General features: G+C 33.2%; 4 protein-coding genes and 1 long non-coding RNA gene across 5 annotated transcripts in view; all 5 read right to left on the reverse strand.

The window, feature by feature from the left end:
* The window catches only part of LOC104757543 (formin-like protein 14), a 7,091-nt gene extending 4,371 nt beyond the window's left edge, over nucleotides 1–2,720 (reverse strand). Inside the window, exons 1-5 of the mRNA XM_010480294.1 lie at nucleotides 2,523–2,720; nucleotides 2,066–2,189; nucleotides 1,242–1,945; nucleotides 926–1,147; nucleotides 1–734 (exon numbers count right to left, since the gene is read on the reverse strand). Coding sequence (XP_010478596.1) covers nucleotides 1–734; nucleotides 926–1,147; nucleotides 1,242–1,945; nucleotides 2,066–2,138 — 1,733 coding nt within the window. The 5' untranslated portion in view covers nucleotides 2,139–2,189; nucleotides 2,523–2,720. The remainder of the gene's footprint in view (nucleotides 735–925; nucleotides 1,148–1,241; nucleotides 1,946–2,065; nucleotides 2,190–2,522) is intronic.
* Nucleotides 5,623–6,898, reverse strand: LOC104757545 (acyl-CoA-binding protein). The gene is made up of 4 exons (XM_010480296.2): nucleotides 6,809–6,898; nucleotides 6,163–6,280; nucleotides 5,964–6,026; nucleotides 5,623–5,833 (listed from the first exon to the last, which is right to left on the reverse strand). Exons 1-4 carry the CDS (start codon nucleotides 6,818–6,820, stop codon nucleotides 5,757–5,759), a joined length of 270 nt encoding a protein of 89 aa, XP_010478598.1. The 5' UTR covers nucleotides 6,821–6,898; the 3' UTR covers nucleotides 5,623–5,756.
* Nucleotides 5,625–9,202, reverse strand: LOC104759598 (inactive FRIGIDA-like protein 2). The gene is made up of 5 exons (XM_019239128.1): nucleotides 8,538–9,202; nucleotides 6,809–8,506; nucleotides 6,163–6,280; nucleotides 5,964–6,026; nucleotides 5,625–5,833 (listed from the first exon to the last, which is right to left on the reverse strand). The coding sequence occupies exons 1-2, from the start codon at nucleotides 9,106–9,108 to the stop codon at nucleotides 7,662–7,664; spliced, it is 1,416 nt and encodes a 471-aa protein (XP_019094673.1). The 5' UTR covers nucleotides 9,109–9,202; the 3' UTR covers nucleotides 5,625–5,833; nucleotides 5,964–6,026; nucleotides 6,163–6,280; nucleotides 6,809–7,661.
* On the reverse strand, nucleotides 13,012–14,678 carry LOC104757547 (probable ribosomal protein S11, mitochondrial). The gene is made up of 2 exons (XM_010480297.2): nucleotides 14,492–14,678; nucleotides 13,012–14,022 (listed from the first exon to the last, which is right to left on the reverse strand). The coding sequence occupies exons 1-2, from the start codon at nucleotides 14,604–14,606 to the stop codon at nucleotides 13,205–13,207; spliced, it is 933 nt and encodes a 310-aa protein (XP_010478599.1). The 5' UTR covers nucleotides 14,607–14,678; the 3' UTR covers nucleotides 13,012–13,204.
* LOC104757546 overlaps nucleotides 15,753–16,648 on the reverse strand; it is a 2,972-nt gene continuing 2,076 nt past the window's right edge. The window contains exon 3 of the long non-coding RNA XR_762447.2: nucleotides 15,753–16,627. This is a non-coding gene — a long non-coding RNA (uncharacterized LOC104757546). The remainder of the gene's footprint in view (nucleotides 16,628–16,648) is intronic.

Raw genomic sequence — 16,648 nt, forward strand, 5'->3', positions numbered from 1 at the left:
GGTGGTGGTTGAGCTGAGGGTGGAGGGATGATTTTAGAAGAAGGTGGCGGAGGAGGAGGTGGTGGTGGAGGGATTTTGTTGATAGGCTGACGTAATGTTGTCAAGGGATCTATATTGCTGAAACTAGTGAAAGGAAGTGGTGGCGGAGGGGGTGGCGGTGGGGGTTGGGGTGAAAATGAGGCTGTGCTCGTAAAAGAAGGAGGAGGAGGCGGCGGTGGAGGTGGAGGTAGAAGTGTGACATGAGCAACGGAAGACGGTGGATCTGAGGGAACAGTTAAAGGGTGGACACTGTCTTTCACTGGAACTTCTTGCTGCTGGTGACGAGAGAACTCATGAGATTCCTCTGAAGATTCACGAGCAACAGATAGAGGAATGTCGTATGTCTCATCATTATCAAAAGGTATACGAATGTGAGGTCTCTGAATGGCATCAAAACCTTCATCTGAACTATCAGCGGCACTAGATGTGTTTGTCTCCTCCTCGGAATCAGGGGAATTAAAATAGAAACTCCCTTTTTGTCGAAATCTTGTAAACTCTTTCGCATCATTTATGGCAGCAAGTTGTTTCAGCAACCACAACGCAGCATCATCTCCATTCTCAGCCAAATCCACACCGCTAAAAAGTTCTTGAACTCTAGAAAAGGCTTCAATGGGCAATCCACCAGTCTCATCACCATTTACTATCGGGGTTGGAACTTTCTGAGGCGCGGCATTCTCAACTTCTCCAAACAAGACCTGAATGCATAAAGAATGGAGTCATAACAAGCACATGAACAGCTTAATATGAGTATGGACTATCTTTATCCAGCCATCTAAGGTTAGTCATTTTTTGTGTGTTTGTTTCTACTTTCTGCACCCATATTTTCTCATATCCAACAAAATTACTATCATATAAAATCAAAAGAGATGGATAAAAAGGTGCATACCTCTGCTCGAAACCCTTTTGGGTAATGATCCTTGGCCTCCCAAAGAATATCCAAGTTGTCAGAGTTCAACATTAGTATGTTGGACCTGATAAATGCAGTATTGAACATCACACGAAACATCATAACCTCTCGTTCTGGATCTAAATCCATATGTACACACTCCAGTACAACATCTCCTTGAACCCAGCATTGGATGTCAATCTTGATAACGTCACATTCTGCCTGCAGCCATATTGTACAGATTTACGTTACTCAAAAGAGTGATACTTTATAAGAACTGATTTAAAAGAAATCATAAAAACAAGAACACACCCACCTGTCGGTAATGGCGAAGGGGTTTTTTCTTATCGGACATAGAATACACCATCTCCGTGGAAAGACCAGATGTGCTACTATAGTTTCTTCCAAAGATACGTATAATCGGTCTGCAGCCATGTTGAGAGTCAAAGTTTGGAATAGCTCGAATAATAATACAATCCAAGGAAAGAGCTCTTTCAGGAGGTGGCCACTCAGGATTTATGTTTCTCCTTGCTACATACTGAAGATAACGCAGTTGAGACGGGAACGGATTTAACGGTGAGAGAAGCTGCAAGAGACCCTTGGGAGCCTCTCGATGCACAATCTCAAGAGTTCTGCGCTCACCACTGTGAACTTTCCTGAAAATCAGAAAACTAGCAAGAATAAAAGCCAAAAGTGGCCAGCCTCCTCTTTCGCAATGAAGAAGAATCACATCCTGACGATTCCCACGAGCAAGCCAACTCTCACAGACACGGAGAAAATGCTGAATCAATGATAAAGGGAGCAAAGGGCAGCCTTCATACTGCCTCGGGTACTCAAGAACCGTAACATCATATTCACAGAGAGTTTCAGCAAAGACGCTCTTTTTCTCCCCTTCTCGGAAATTGAATGCTAGAAAAGACGATTCCGGGAACTCTTCGTGTAAATCGTTGATGACTTCATGTAGAAAGATCTGATACAACCCATCCGCCAACACCTCAGTGCAAAAACATGAATCAAAAACTGTACATTTCAACACACAGATTGGCTAAATCAGATGTGCAAAATCAAAAGAAACTAAAAACAGTAATCAACTGAAATAGCTCTCTCATTCATGATTAAAGAAAAGGAATGGTAAGTTACCATAAACTCTATCAGCAAATTCAAGCAACCCATCTGGTGGTCTCTTGTAAAAGAACCTACTTAATAGAGACATTTAGGCAAATCGGCAGATAACTACTATGCTTCGATCAATAACCTCGAGAACCTGAGAAAACAAACAAAGCCATTCGATAAAATCAGCTAAGTCGAAGCTATGAGTAACCAAATCAAATCACCATCGAAAACGAAATGCACAAAGAAAACGAAGTCTCACAAATACTTTACTCGATTCTTTATGGTTTATCAAAGTCAAAAGCTAATCGAATCAACCAAAAATAGGCAAAATCCCCTAAAATTACAATCAAATTGAATGTTAATCGAACATGATCTTCGAATACGGATGGTTTTTGAGGATATGCGGACACTGCGACTTCACAGAAACCCTCAAAATTAGGGTTTATAAGAGCAGAAGAAGATGATGATGATAACGATGAGTTACCTTATTAGAATAAGAAGAGTAGGGGGAAATTTTGCATAAACCGATTCAGCTGAAGCGGCGAAGGCGGCGGAATTGCGGCGGAAAGGCTCCGGTGGAGAACACAAAGGATGAAAATCGGGGAACGTTTGGTTTTTTTCAAATTTTGAAAAATAGAGAAAAAATTGTTTAAAGGGGAACAGACGACAACATAACCAGACGAATCGCTTTTTCGGTTTATTTTAAAAAATTTCCCAGTTCTTTCATGTTATTAAACTACTAAAAACTAAAAAGTAGTGCTCAATCGAATAATATTCAAATTAAAATTTGTTAAGTTTTCTAATAAATCTTTGTGTGGATTACATTTATGATAATACCATAATGTATATATTTTTAGTAATGTTATTTTTTTTATTCTGGTTTTCTGATTCAATATAAATAAGGATTTCTAATAAGAATTTGAAAATTATTAAATAGCACATCGCATTAAAAAAAATATATATATATTATCTGAATGTGTGTACCAAGTTTGTTCATGCATTTTTGACAATTGTTATTTACGTTCGATGGACGTTAGATCGATATTAAGATAATATAGAATATATTAGCAATATAAATTATATAATTAAAAAATAAATTTGTAATTGTTCTTAATTCATTTTAATGGTAATCAGTCGTTTTAGAAAAATTTAGAAATATCATTTGATTTTTTTTTTTAATTGTCAATATGATAAGTTTGCTTCTCATAATTTAAACATTGTAATGCATGAGATAGTTTATCATTATATCACTGGTTTTAATCTTCTTCTTTTCATCATGATTTTGTTAACAGAACTTTGATTGTGATATAAAGACGACACTAACACAAACAATTAGGTTATGTTCAATGTACAATCATTTTCTACAAAAGTTCCACATAAGAGGTTTAATGTACAACCAATAAATAATCATAATCTATGATCTCCTACTTCATAAATATTATTGATTTTCATCATCTACCAAATTATAGCCTTTAAATCCTACTATATTAATTGAGAAGTACAAATATAAAACTAGACTTATAATGTGTAAAATTTACATTGTCATGTCATTGGTTTAAAGTCATATTTTTTTTTTTTTAGTAAGAATAAATATATTAGACTAGCAAAATCTTTTAAATAATTATTAGTTTCCAAAAAAAATTGCTTTATCTCTATAATTATGAAAAAATTACTAATTAATTTATAATCCTATCAGAATTTTAAAACTAAGATTTTATATCTAAATATACAATTGATTATTTTTAATAACTATATTGAGAAAATTTTGTTAAAGTTTTTAATTATGATTCATTTACAAATTGTTTTGAATTATCATATAATACATATGGTTAATAAATATATAGATTTTTCTGCATACGTAGTGATTTAAATTTTTTAAAACAAAGATATATTACTAAGTCTATGAAGGAAAATATGTGTTTAAATATTTCACAAATATGCGATTGATAAATTAATAAATTTACCGTTTATTTAAATATTTCACAAAATAATAATGCAATACAATAAACAAAATAAAAATATAATATACATCAAACAAATTAAAATATTATAATATTTTAAAATAATTTGTATTTTGAAACAAAATAACTTTTTTAAAAAATATAGAGAATTTGTTAAAAATGCCCCTTTTGATATACCCCTTTTCAAAAATACCCTATTTTTTGGCCATTTTTATTTATGCCCTCATTTAATTTTTAATGACCATTTTACCCTTAGATGAAAATTATTTTATTCAATAAAAAGAAAAACAAAAATTTCCCGCCAAAAAATTTCCGACATATTTTCCCGCCAAAAATTTTTCAAAAAAATTTTCCCGCCAAAAATTTTTTTGTCAAAAAACTTTTGATAAAAAATTTCGAAAAAAAAAATTTTCCCGCCAAAATTTTTCCCGCCAAAAAAAATTTACAAGGTTTTTAAAAGGTTTTATAAGGTTTCTACCTTATAAAAGCCTTATAAACACCTTGTAAAGGCTTTTACAAGATTTTTTAAAGAGTTTTAAAAGGTTTTTTAAACAACTTGTAAACGCTTTTACAAGATTTTTAAAAGGTTTTTAAAAGGTTTTAAAAGGTTTTTAAAAGGTTTTTAAAAGGTTTTCAAATGGTTTTTAAAAGGATTTTTAAAAGGTTTTTAAACACCTTCTAAACCCTTTTACAATGTTTTTAAAAACCTTGTAAAAGTTTTTATAAAATTTTTAAAAGGTTTTTAAACACCTTTTAAATGCTTTTAAAAAGTTTTTAAAAGCGTTTACAAGGTGTTTAAAAACCTTTTAAAGCATTTACAAGCTTTTTAAAAGCATTTACAAGGTTTTTAAAAGCGTTTACAATGTGTTTAAAAACCTTTTAAAAACCTTGTAAACGCTTTTAAAAGTTTTTTAAAAGCATTTACAAGGTTTTTAAAAGGTATAAATTTCAATATTTTTGGCGGGAAAATTTTTCGATTTTGGCGGGAAATTTTTTTTTTTTGGCGGGAAAAAATAATTTTTTCGGGAAAAATTTTCGATTTTGGCGGGAAAAAAAATTTTGGCGGGAAATTTTTTTGGCGGGAAAATATTTTCGATTTTGATGACTGTACATTCTTGCTGTCACTCAAAAAGGGTAATTTGGTCATTTTGTATATAAAGAGGGGTAGTTTTAAAAATCGTCAACATGAAGGGGTATTTTTAAAAAGAGATATGGAAAAAGGGGTATTTTTGAGAATGCCCCAAAAATATATAATAATAATATTTATTACTATATTATAACTTTTTGAAAAATGTTAATCTGTACCTTATAAAACGGGTTATCTCATAGGTATTCGAACACTACAAAACAAAACGTCTAATTCTCAAATATAAACCACATACAATTTGAACAATTCTGCCACGTTCCTTTTTCCAGCTTTTGTCTTATATAAAAAAAAACACCATAACCTCTGTACTAATAAAACAAAGTTTTCTATTGAATGTTATGGACTTCGATAAGCTTCATCTTCAATTCGATAAGATCATATCAGGGACGGACCAAACACCATAACCTATGGTTTTAATTTGCATCGTGATTCTTCGTTAAGACCACTATGAAGCATTTTTAAGAGATGAAGACGAAGGTCACACAAAGTAGAGAGATTTATATAATAAAAACACGAGAGCAAGAACAAGTCTTATGCAATGTTATTTGAAGCTTTAAGATAAAATAAAAGCAGAAAGACAGATTTGATGAATCACACAAATGTTCGTTCATCAGGTTGAAGCAGATGCTTCCATGAGTTGCTTGACCTTCGTGATATAGTCACCCATGGCATCTTCCGTTGATTTCGCTGGAATCATAAACAAAAACCAAAGACAACGACAGGTCAAAACTCGGTTTCCGGATGAAGTACAAGAATCGCTACAAGCAAATTCAATATGTGTGTTGTTTTTAACAGGTTCATCATTTGAACATCTTACCTTCAACGGCCTTCCAAGCATCCCACTTGGCTCGTTCCTTCATGCTGAACATTCCAGGACGACCTTTTGAATCAAGTCAAAAAGAAAGAATTGTTGATAACATAGCAAAGCAAACCGCAGGATCTGATCATGATGAAGCTTCTTAAGGAGAGAATAAAAAAAATAAAAAAAAAAAGAAGAGAGAGAGTGAGATATTAACTGGTGTCCACTGGCCCGACTGTGGCTTGCTTGTAGAGTCCGTAGAGGATGAGCAAGTCTTCGTTAGATGGAAGAGTGGTGAGCTTCTTCACTTCCACAGCGTGCTCCTCGAAATCCTCCTGCAGATATATATATAAATTTAAACCAACAATATTAGGAGAAAAAATCTTAATCGCATAAAACACCATTGGGATACTATAAACATACAGTATGTGCTAAAGAGACTTCAAATCAAAAACAAAACTCAACACTATAAACAACAGATTCAAATCTTTATTACCCGTCCCTCTAACAGTTATAAGAACAGAACTTGGACAAGACCATACAGATCAAAAGCTTGATTCAGTAAAACTGAATAATTCAATTCCATAAAGTGATCACACAACCTTCAATTTTGCAATTGATAAAGCTTTTTAATTGATCATTCCCTAACTCTTTCTCCTCTTTCTAATAATGAACCGAATACAAAGAATCACGAAATAAGGAACATAATCTGGGATCGAACAAGTCTACACTTAAAACAGTAAAAATCTCAATCGAAGAATCCAGAATTATCAAGAAGGAGAAAGACAAAACAAAACTAGATCGCTGAGTATAAAACCCAAAAAAAAATCGAGATCAGTTTGGTAAAATGGATCTGAACGTACCTTCAAACCCATGATGAATAATAGACGTATGAAGTTGAGGAGAATTAAAATCAGCGTAATAATAATCAGACGGAGAAGACGAGGACGACGCGTGAGATATATATATATATATATATGGGAGGATACCTTTCCAGACCCATAACTACTAAATATATATTTTTTTAAATGAAATAAATCTCCCTTAGAGATATACACTGTACACGTGGATTCAGGCACTTCGTTGATTGGTTTATTCCCATCAATGTTGGTACAACTGTACATTAAAGAAGAACATGTTCTGTTTTTTCTTTTCTCATCGAACATGTTCCTTCTCCAAATTGCTTAAGGCATATCCTCTCCTCTTCTTTTTGTTTTGCAAATTCTATTCTAAATAATATACACGAAAAACTATTTTGTTTACCAAGTTTTCCTTTCAAGTTTAGAAATTCAGAAACGTAGCCATTAATAATAAACCAAAACACCTACTAGATAAACTCCACTGTGTTATATGAATCGTGGCAGATTATAAGAATAAAGGAAGGATATCTTGGCAGATTACCTACCAAATCAAGGAAGATACATGTAAGATCAATTCATTAAGACCATTACTCCACAAGAAAACTATACTAATAAACGTATGAAGTTAAGGTTAAAATTATATAACACTGTACAATCAAGGCAAAATCCTCTGTAATCCACTTCCGCAGGCAAAAAAGGATCAATTTGCTCTTATATCATCACAAAAACAGCGACTATATCAAGTGTTATCTATGTCACTTGATGTTCTGTACTGAACATCAATACACATAGAGCATAGATCTCTTCAATCTTAATATCGCTTGCATTCGTATGATAAATCTTACCAATGGATATGCTACTGAGAATAGTACGGTGGGTGGTATTGAGGTGGCATCCCATATCCACCATAACCAGTTTGCTGCTCAAAGTAGACAGGTTGAGAAGCTGGACCTGGTACTGGAACCGAGCCAAATGGCGCCAATGGGTTGCCATACGGGACAGCAACACCAGGTAGCATTGAGCTCGACAGACCATATTGGTTCACTTGTACACCGTGGCTAGGATTAGGCAAAAGTGGCGGTTGTTGCTGACTCAAAGGTGGGACTGTCAACTTATATCCCGTAGTTGCACCATTAGCAACTCGAGGACGCTTATTATCAACCTGTTGTTGCGGTTGTTGGGTATTATTAGCAGGTGTGGTGAACTTAGTGGCACGCCTCCTCTGAGCTTTCTGATCCTCCAACTCCTTAACGCATTCTTCTAGTTTCTCTTCAACAAACTCGGATTCAAGGCTTTTCTCTTTGACAACTTTGATCACAGTCCTCAACGCACTCAGCTCTTTATCAGTAGCTTCGTTCTGTGCCTTGAGAGAGTAACTCCCTTGAGCACAAACTCTCTTAGCAGCTGCTCTCGAATTCTTCAAACTAGTTTTCAAAATCGAAACTGGTTCGAATTCACCAGTCATCTCATTCTCATAAATGAATTTGACAGCAACAAGTAATCTCCCAGTATGCAACAACTTCTTAATCAGCTCTGCGATTTTTTTCCTATCTAACCCAATCTTCTTAGAGATCGTTGTCACTTGTTTATACTTAGAGATCAAGAAAATGTAATCACAAAGCTCCTCGTTACTAAACAGAGACCCCAATTCAAAAGCTGCAACCAAATGCAAAAACGCTAACGCTTCTGATGGTTTGTTACCTATACTCGATTTCCAATTATAGTTTGTTACCTATACTCGATTTCCAATTATAAGCAAGAGTCCTAGCTCTTTCTCTCAAATCATTCGTGAGATTCGCATTGATCTCAATCAAATCTTCCAATAACAAAACGAAGATCCTTCTTAAACCGATCGAGGAAGACGACGACGAGAAGTGGTACGAACCTTCGATCGCGTCTAGAACCAAAGCTGCTGGATTCTCTGAGCAACGAATCGCATCACGAAGCTCTAGATTGATCGATAAACGCTTCTTCGAATTATCAATCATGTACTTCCCCAAACCTATTCCGTCGTTCTTCTCACAAAACTTTCTCAATTCCGGCCAAACGAGTGATGTCTCCGCCGTTGCGGTTTCGATTTTACCGGAATCGGGAGGAGGCGCGGCTGATTGGAGGAGACGGAAGCGGTCGAGTAGTGAAGACTGGAGAGAGGAAAAGTGAGAGTCAATCTCAGACCATGAGAGGTTGAAAGATGGTGAAAGAAGAGGTCGGTGAGCTTGGAGATCGTCGAAAGCTTTCTTCAGATTTTGTTTCTTCTCGTCGATTTGGTTAATCGATGCGCCGATTGATTCCGGCGCCTTCATAATCGGAACCCTAGATTTCTATTGCTTCATCCGCGGCTGTATTGGTCTTGTTCTTTTACAATCTCTCTTCTTCCTCTTCCTAATGCCGCCGCCGAGCGAGTAATTTATTTTCAAATATTAAATATTTATGTCCTTGTTCAGGTCAGTTATTTCAGTTTTAGAATATTTCGAATATTTTTACTACTATACAAGTATTTTTTCAGCATATTTAATAAATAAATTCTTATTTTCTAATTATTTACAATATATGTCATTACCTAATTTCGAAATCAAGGTAAGGTTTTAAGAAACAAAAAAATACATCTACTTAACTAAAACGTAAAAATGTGATTCTTCTTTCATTTTTATTTGTTTTATATTTAAATTATTTTAAATGTTTATATAACAAATTTAAGTAATAAAATTTGTAATTTTTTCTGCATTTCCAACACATCATCACCAGGGGCGGAACTAGAAAAAAATAATAGTCGGTGCAGATTGCTCTTAGGTGGAAGAGAACACACCTCCTGTGACCAATTCTAGAGCAAACTCTAACCATTTTGCCACTTTTCTTACTTTGCCTAATATAAAAAATTTATGTATTTCTATACTTATTAGGGGCAACTGCCACCACCAACCTCAACGTGGGTCCGCCACTGGTCATCACGATAAGATCCACTCATACGTTCTAAGTCCAAATAAAATCTCGATGCCACTAGAGCATCCAAGAAGATGATGGATCATTACCATACACATTAGTATATCAATTAGACGGTTGAGATTTACCAATAAGTTCTTCTACATTTCTAAGCAAATTAGAGTACAAAAATACCAAAATCAAAATCGAATTTTTTTAAAATTCAAACGATCAAAAATTGTAAATTGAAATTGAGAGATAAAAGAGTGATTAAAAACGTGGTGACTGTTGTTACTTTTACTAATGGAGTAGCATCCAAGAATTTCACGATTTCCACCCTCCTAAATCCCAATAGAGTCCTTTCACACACACAAAAAAAATTCTTTCTTTGACCTATTTTACTGAAAAATTATTAAATGAACACATACTAGAGTGAGATTAAAGTGTAAGTGAATGATTGGGTACAAATATTGTACTTGTGATAATAAACACTTAGTAAAATAAATATTCAAAAAATAGTGAATTGTTGAAAAAAAAAGTTAATAAACCACACTTTTCTTCATGGTCTTCTTTTTAGTCCTTTGATGTTTCCAAATATTTTGCTTGAACTTGAATCAACAAAATTGACATATTTAAATTAAATTAAAAATATGGTACTTGTTTATATTCTATGTGTATGTTGGCCTTGTTCAGGTTAGTTATTTTGGAATAATTCGAGTAAGAAAATCTATACTAGCATTTTTGCAGCATATTTAAGAAATAAATCTTTACTTTTGAATTATTTGCAATGTATGTCATTGCTTTTAATATTAGTTACCAAAACATCAAAATTAATTATAGGCAAGATTTTAAAAGATAAGGAAATCTTTATCTGATTAAAATATAAATATGTGATTCTTCTTTCACTTTTATTTTATTTTATATTTAAATTATGTTGAATAATTATATAATAATTTCAGTTAATAAAATTTGTGATTTTTCTGCATATCATGTAATTCAAAAAAAAATTAACCGAACATATATAATTTAATTAGTGAGCAAAAACTTGTGTATACAATGTCATACATTGCCTTAAATTGGGCAATAATTCAGAGTCATAATATAAAAGATATCAAAATGGTTTTGAATACAAATGAGCCACCAACCTTCTGGCATTCAGATTTAAATTTGTTGGTGTTACATGGGTAAAAAATTATTTCATTATTTTATTAACACTATAATATTAGAGTACTAGATATATTATTTTGCAGTTTACTGTAAATTAAATCATAGAATTATCAATCAAAATATAATTATATAATTTAAATGCTAAACAAAGGAAATAAATGTAGTTTAAATTTTACTTTTTTGTTGCAAATAACTTGTCCGGTTATTTGACAAATCTATTAAGATTAGGTTTGGTTTGGTATAACGTATACTGTATAAATACTTCGAATATGAACCATATATGATCCGGAATAGCTTCAGTTCCAATGAATACAGTTCTGATTTTGTTCGAAAGTAACCAAAACTTCCAATTTTAATATTAGTTGTTGCTTTTAATATTAGTTACCAAAACATCAAAATCAATTATAGGCAAGATTTTAAAAGATAAGGAAATATCTCAACGTGATTAAAATATAAATATGTGATAACTTCTTTCACTTTTATTTTATTTTATATTTAAATTATGTTGAATTATTATATAATAATTTTAGTTAATGAAATTTGTGATTTATCTGCATATCATGTAATTCAAAAAAATTTAACCGAACATATATAATTTAATTAGTGAGCAAAAAATTATGTATACAATGTCATACATTGCCTTTAAAAAATAGGCAATGATTCAGAGTCATAATGTAAAAGATATCAAAATGATTTTGAATACAAATGAGCCCGCAGATTTAAATTTGTTGGTGTTACATGGGTAAAAAAATTATTTCATTATTTTGTTAACACTATAATATTAGAGTACTAGATATATTATTTTGCAGTATACTGTAAATTAAATCATAGAATTAACAATCAAAATATAATTATACAATTTAATACTAAACAAAGGAAATAAAGGTAGTTTAAATTTTATTTTATTTTGTTACAAATAACTTGTGCGACTATATACAAATCTATTAAGATTAGGTTTGGTTTGATATAGCGTATGATGTATAAATACTTCGAATGTGAACCATATATGATCCAGCATAGCTTCAGTTCCAACGGATACAGTTCTGATTTTGTTCGAAAGTAACCAAAACTTCCGATTTTAATATTAGTTGTTGCTTTTAATATAAGTTACCAAAACATCAAAATCAATTATAGGCAAGATTTTAAAAGATAAGGAAATATCTCAACGTGATTAAAATATAAATATGTGATTCTCCTTTCACTTTTACGTTATTTTATATTTAAATTATGTTGAATTATTATATAATAATTTCAGTTAATGAAATTTGTGATTTTTCTGCATATCATGTAATTCAAAAGAAATTAACCGAACATATATAATTTAATAAGTGAACAAAAAATTATGTATACAATATCATACATTGCCTTAAAAAATTAGGTAATGATTCAGAGTCATAATATAAAGGATATCAAAATGATTTTGAATATAAATGAACCAGCAGATTTAAATTTGTTGGTGTTACATGGGTAAAAAAAATATTTCATTATTTTGTTAATATTATAATATTAGAGTACTAGATATATATTTTGCGGTATATTGTAACTTAAATCATAGAATTAACAATCAAAATATGATTATACAATTTAAATATTAAAAAAAGAAATAAAGGTAGTTTAAAAATTACTTTTTTCGTTAATATTAAAATTAGGTTTGGTTTGGTATAGCGTATACCATATAGATACTTCGAATGTGAACCATATATGATCCGGAATAGCTACAGTTCCAACGGACACGTTTTTGATTTTGTTCGAAAGTAAGCAAAACTTCCTACTTTAACCAAAAGTACAGTAAAAAAACAAAAACATGGTCGAAAGACTCAAAACCGAACTAAATCAAGAAATAATGTTTCGTACTTTTGTGGTAGTTTCGGGTGTTTTTGGATACCACTACGTTTTTAGGTTTTACCCGAACCGAACCAAAAATCAGTCTATAGTACTCTAAATCTTATGAATGCAACCAAAGTTTAAATTTTTGAGATAAAGATTTCACAATTCAATTGGATCTGGCTGATTCTTGTGATCTTTTGTTTAGACTATTGTATCGTGTCAAAACAGGAAAAAACCGGATCAAGGTTAACCAAGTTCAGGTTTATTGATCAAATCCCTTTGGTTCAAAAATCTCAAATAACGTGGAAGTGAATATAGAACCAAGTTCAGGTGTTTATTAATCAAATCCCATTGGTTCATACCCGATTTTCTTCGGATCTTAAACGAGAAACACACAACCAACAAAAGAGACAAATTTGCAAAACAAAATAGTTTCTACAGAGACCATAGAATATAACAAGAGACGACATGCCACAAGTTTACTTTTCACACCCGACGTTTCCTTGGTAATCTGCAACCATTATGAGCTTTCCTAGTGGTGTCCTCGATGTACACTATCGGATTCATATCAGACCTAGAGTTGGTGAATCCATCTCTAAACGCAATAATGGCTTTCCTCTTCTTCCCGAAATGCGTAAATCCATTGACCTTAACCACCACATTCTTCAACCCCATAGCCTTAGCTCTTCTCCCAATGTTTTCAGCGGTTGCATCAGCTGTGTAATTCGTCATCTTCCTTCCACCTTTAAGATCGGGCAAACTACCAGACGTTGCTTTCAGTTTGATGTTTCCTTTGGAATCTGTTACAGTGACAAAAGTGTTGTTCCGCAGCATCTTGATGTGGATGATGTCAGCATTCGTTTCGAGGTTTGGGCGATGGAAAGTAGAGAATATCCCAGAGGTTCTCTGTCTGTCATCTTCTAACACTTCTCTAACACGGTCCAGGTCGCTTGACTTCTCTCCGCTTGGAGAATTCTCCTTGAGAAGCGAAGATTGAGCGAAATTGTCGTAGGTAGATGGACTAGGAGCTGAGAATCTGCTTCCTCCCGTGTTTGAGAAACCTGGATTCGTCTGACTGAACTGACCAGGTAAGGTGTTTGGTAACCTTGGTCTCAGTGGATTTTTGAAGGTAGGAGGAGCATTAGGAGCAGAGAAACCGTTTCCTCCCCTGTTTAACATGCCTGCTTTCAAATCACCGAAAGTTCTCAAAGGCGAAGGGGGACTGTTCCTTCCGTTGTTTGGTACCCCTGAGTTGTTGTTTTCAGAGTCTCCAGGAAATGGCCCTTGCTCTCTGAATCTTCCTCCTGTACAAAGAATCCATGAAAGATCAAATCAATCAATCCAGATACAATTTAATCTCACTAACTAAAAGACTAAAGCTGTTATGAAGATATGTTTGTTGGATTCAGAATTAGTAGATTTCTTCTAGCTATATCCATCCAAACTATTGCCTAATTTCTAAAATCAGCAAATTGTTCAAGAGCCATTAAGAAGAAGCTGATCCTTTACGCGAGACTGAGTAGAAGACATCGATTCAATCTATAGGAAACTGTTATTAATCCAAAAGGCTAATCGAACGAATCCCCAAATCACGAAAATGTTAAACATTTTCATGGCGAATCACACTTACTAACAGTGGGAAAAAACCTATAACGCCGAATCCAAAACTTCGAATTCCTAATTTCTTGATCCAATCATTAAATCTGAGCCATAACTCAAAAGTAAAAGCAAAATGGCGTCTTTGGATCGTAAAGTTTAGGGAAATTAACGAACCAGAGAAGCCATCAGATTGAGACGAAAATCGCCGGACCGAATCGATTCCTCCAACATAGCCGCGAATCAACGAAGGAAGTGAAGAAGCTCGAAGATGACGAGAAACGCCATTCATTTTTTCTTCTCTCTTGCTCGCAAATTTTGGGGGTTTAGGGTTTTTTACTCTCTAGTTTAGAGTTTCTTCTTCCTCTCGATCACATGAAATTGTAGATCTACAAATGAAATTGGTATTACTTACTGGGCATTTTCATTTCAAATGGGCCTCTCCAATCATAGGCCCATTAGCTCTCTCCATATGATATTAAAGAAGGGAAAAAAAAATTGGAAAAATGTCATTTAAACAAACCATGAACTTTCAAATTTTGGTCATTTGAAAGTTCATGGTTTAAATGACATATATTTACAGTTCATGGTTTAAATGACATTTTTTCGAATTAAAATTATCATTAAAATGACATCGTTTTGTCCGTAACGGAGTGATTAACGGCATAGTAACGTCTGTTAGTAGGTCAAATTATCAGATTTAACATCATGTATTTTTTGGTTTGGTCAACAAAACTTCATGTTAAAAAAAGCTAGTCAACAAAAATTGACTTTTTTAAACGGCCTAAAACAAAGTTCATGGTTTAAATAACCAAAATTTGAAAGTTTATAGTTTAAATGACATTTTTCCCCGAAAAAAAAATTGTCTTTCGATTTCGATGTTTTTAATTATTTATGCAAAGATTAAATGTATATTTTAATCAGTCATATTTACATTATGTTTTCTTGTTGGAGGAATTCATTTATTTAACGATGTTTTTATGTAAACAAAAAAAAATTATATGTAGAAACCTTAAACATCACTTCAAATGAAACAGAGGAGTATTAGTTACAAGTTTCAAAAATGATTCAGTATGGGTTTAATTCCTAAACAAAACAAAAAAGATGAATGATACAACAATTACACATCTTCTTGTGTTTGTGATCTTAAACAGAGAATAAAGTAATTTGAACAAAAAGGAACAAAACAAACCAAAAATAGATACAATTTGTATGGCAATCGAATCCTTTTTTTTTTTTTTTTTGGCCAACGCAATGTGGTTCCATGCTTTGTGTTTTCCTTGCAAATAGCCAAATACTCCTAAGTAGCAAAGAATCTTCAAAATCCAATTAACCAAAAAGTAACCAAAAGTAACCAAAACTTCCGATCAACCAAAGTACAGTAAAAACACAAAAACATGGCGGAAAGACTCAAAACCAAACTAAATCAAGAAATAATGTTTGGTACTTTTGTGGTAGATTAGGCCTTTTAGGTGTTTTTGGATACCACTAGGTCTTCAGGTTTTACCCGAACCGAACCAAGAATCGGTCTGTAGTAGTCTAAATCTTATGAATGCAACCAAAGTTTAAAATTTTGAGACAAAGATTTCACAATTTAAAATATTAGGTTTAGATATATTCAATTGGGTCTGGCTGATTCTTGTGATCTTTTTGTTTAGACATTTGTATTGTGTCAAAACGGGAAAAACCGGATCACGGTTAACCAAGTTCAGGTTTAGTTATCAAAACCCTTTGGTTCAAAAATCTCAAAAGAACGTGGAAGAGAATATAGAACCAAGTTCAGGTGTTTATAAATCAAATCCCATTGGTTCATCATACCCGATTTTCTTCGGATCGTAAACGAGAAACAAAAGAGACAAATTTGCAAAACAAAATGGTTTCCGCAGTGACCATAGAGGAATATAAATCGAATCCCATTGGTTCATGCATGCCACACGTTTATTTTTCACACCCGACGTTTCCTTGGTGACCTGCAACCATTATGAGCTTTCCCAGTGGTGTCCTCGATGTACACTATCGGATATCCCTGAGGTTCTCCAGGTCGCTTGACTTCTTTTTGCTTGGAGAATTCTCCTTGAGAAGCGGAGATTGAGTGAATATTTCTCGTAGGTAGATGGACTAGGAGCTGAGAATCTGCTTCCTCCCGTGTTTGAGAAACCTAGATATTTATAGGTAGGAGAAACCGTTTGCTCGTAAGGATGCTTTCAAATCACTGAAAGATCTCAAAGGCGAAGAGGAACTGTTTGGTGGTATGCCTGAGTTGTTGTTATTTTCAGTCTCCAGAAAATGGCCCTTGCTCTCTGAATCTTCCCCCTGTACAAAAGAATCCATGAA

Source organism: Camelina sativa, chromosome 17, assembly GCF_000633955.1.
Source record: "Camelina sativa cultivar DH55 chromosome 17, Cs, whole genome shotgun sequence".
In the NCBI taxonomy this organism is placed as follows: Eukaryota; Viridiplantae; Streptophyta; class Magnoliopsida; order Brassicales; family Brassicaceae; genus Camelina; species Camelina sativa.